Genomic DNA, 1152 nt, shown 5'->3' with positions numbered 1-1152 from the left:
TTCGCCCTCTGGGAGGAGCCTCGCTGGAAAATCAACACCGGTTGCATAGTGTACCTTTAATATAGTGTAAAGCGCATTGGTCAACTCTCCTGACTTGAAAAAGTACAGGCCACCATTTTTGCAGTGACCTTGTCCTGGAGGGAAACATCGTTTGAGCTGATGCAAAAAGCATCTTCTATTATAGCTGATATAGTTGGACCTGTTTCTCTCCTATAGATTCAGCTTTTAGCTTTTTCAGGCTTTTTTCCCATGGCCGACTCACCTTCTCAAAGCCTTGCTCCACTACCGTCATGTTGGGGTTGAGCTGATTGTGAACCCGTGGCTCCATCACAGCTTTTTTTAGGTCGTAGTTGAAGAAAAGTGAGTTGAGGATGACCTGGATTTACCAAAATATGCAAGTTAAATTTCAGTCCTTGTAGATTGGGACTCTATAGGGAGACGTGATTGACTGACTGTACTTACTAAGGCAGTAGCCGTGGTAATCTTTGTGCCCCCTGATGCTCCTACAACCATTTTCACTTGGTTGTCCTTATCAAAGATTATTGTTGGACACATGGAAGACAGAGGCCTTTTTCCTGCAGCAGAGATAAAAAGGTCTACGTTGTCTTACAACAATATCCACACCCCTTAAAACCTTTTTACATTTATGTCCCATTACAACCACAAGCATCTATGTATTTTACTGGGCTTTCTTATTTTAGACTCTACTTCTTAACACCTTTATGGTTTAAGAGACATGGGCCTCCAAGGAACCTATTCAAAGAAAACAATCTATTGTGCTGTAGCCAGTAAACATCTAGGTGCGAGATCTTAATGTTTTTGATGACTGGAGTTGGACATGTCTGTGATAGGCAGATAGTAGAGAGATGCTTAACCAGGTTATCTTCTTGTAATACCATCAGTTTAAAACTTCATCCACCCCCCCGGTAACCCGACCAAGTTTGGTTTCCCAGTCACAGCATGATTCACCCTCCATCATGTTTCACCATTGGGATGTTCAGGGCGATGTTCAGTGTTAGACTGGTCCTTAGATGTAGGCCTGTTCATCTGGCCTGTTCCTTTTTGGCTGTGACTCCATCCTGGAATGAAATATCAGCTGTGCTGCTTCCATCAACACCTTTGTTTATAGATGTTGGAGATCAGCCTGTTTTT

General features: G+C 42.8%; 1 protein-coding gene across 1 annotated transcript in view; it reads right to left on the bottom strand.

The window, feature by feature from the left end:
* Positions 1 to 1152, bottom strand: part of LOC107102769 (gamma-glutamyltranspeptidase 1-like) — a 63236-nt gene that overhangs the window by 2279 nt on the left and 59805 nt on the right. Inside the window, exons 11-12 of the mRNA XM_015402194.1 lie at positions 463 to 575; positions 263 to 376 (exon numbers count right to left, since the gene is read on the bottom strand). Coding sequence (XP_015257680.1) covers positions 263 to 376; positions 463 to 575 — 227 coding nt within the window. The remainder of the gene's footprint in view (positions 1 to 262; positions 377 to 462; positions 576 to 1152) is intronic.

The sequence above is a fragment of the Cyprinodon variegatus genome, unplaced genomic scaffold, assembly GCF_000732505.1.
Source record: "Cyprinodon variegatus isolate N-32 unplaced genomic scaffold, C_variegatus-1.0 Scaffold1315, whole genome shotgun sequence".
In the NCBI taxonomy this organism is placed as follows: Eukaryota; Metazoa; Chordata; class Actinopteri; order Cyprinodontiformes; family Cyprinodontidae; genus Cyprinodon; species Cyprinodon variegatus.
Note: the sequence above shows the minus strand (reverse complement) of the source record. Positions and strands in the feature narration are given on the sequence as shown.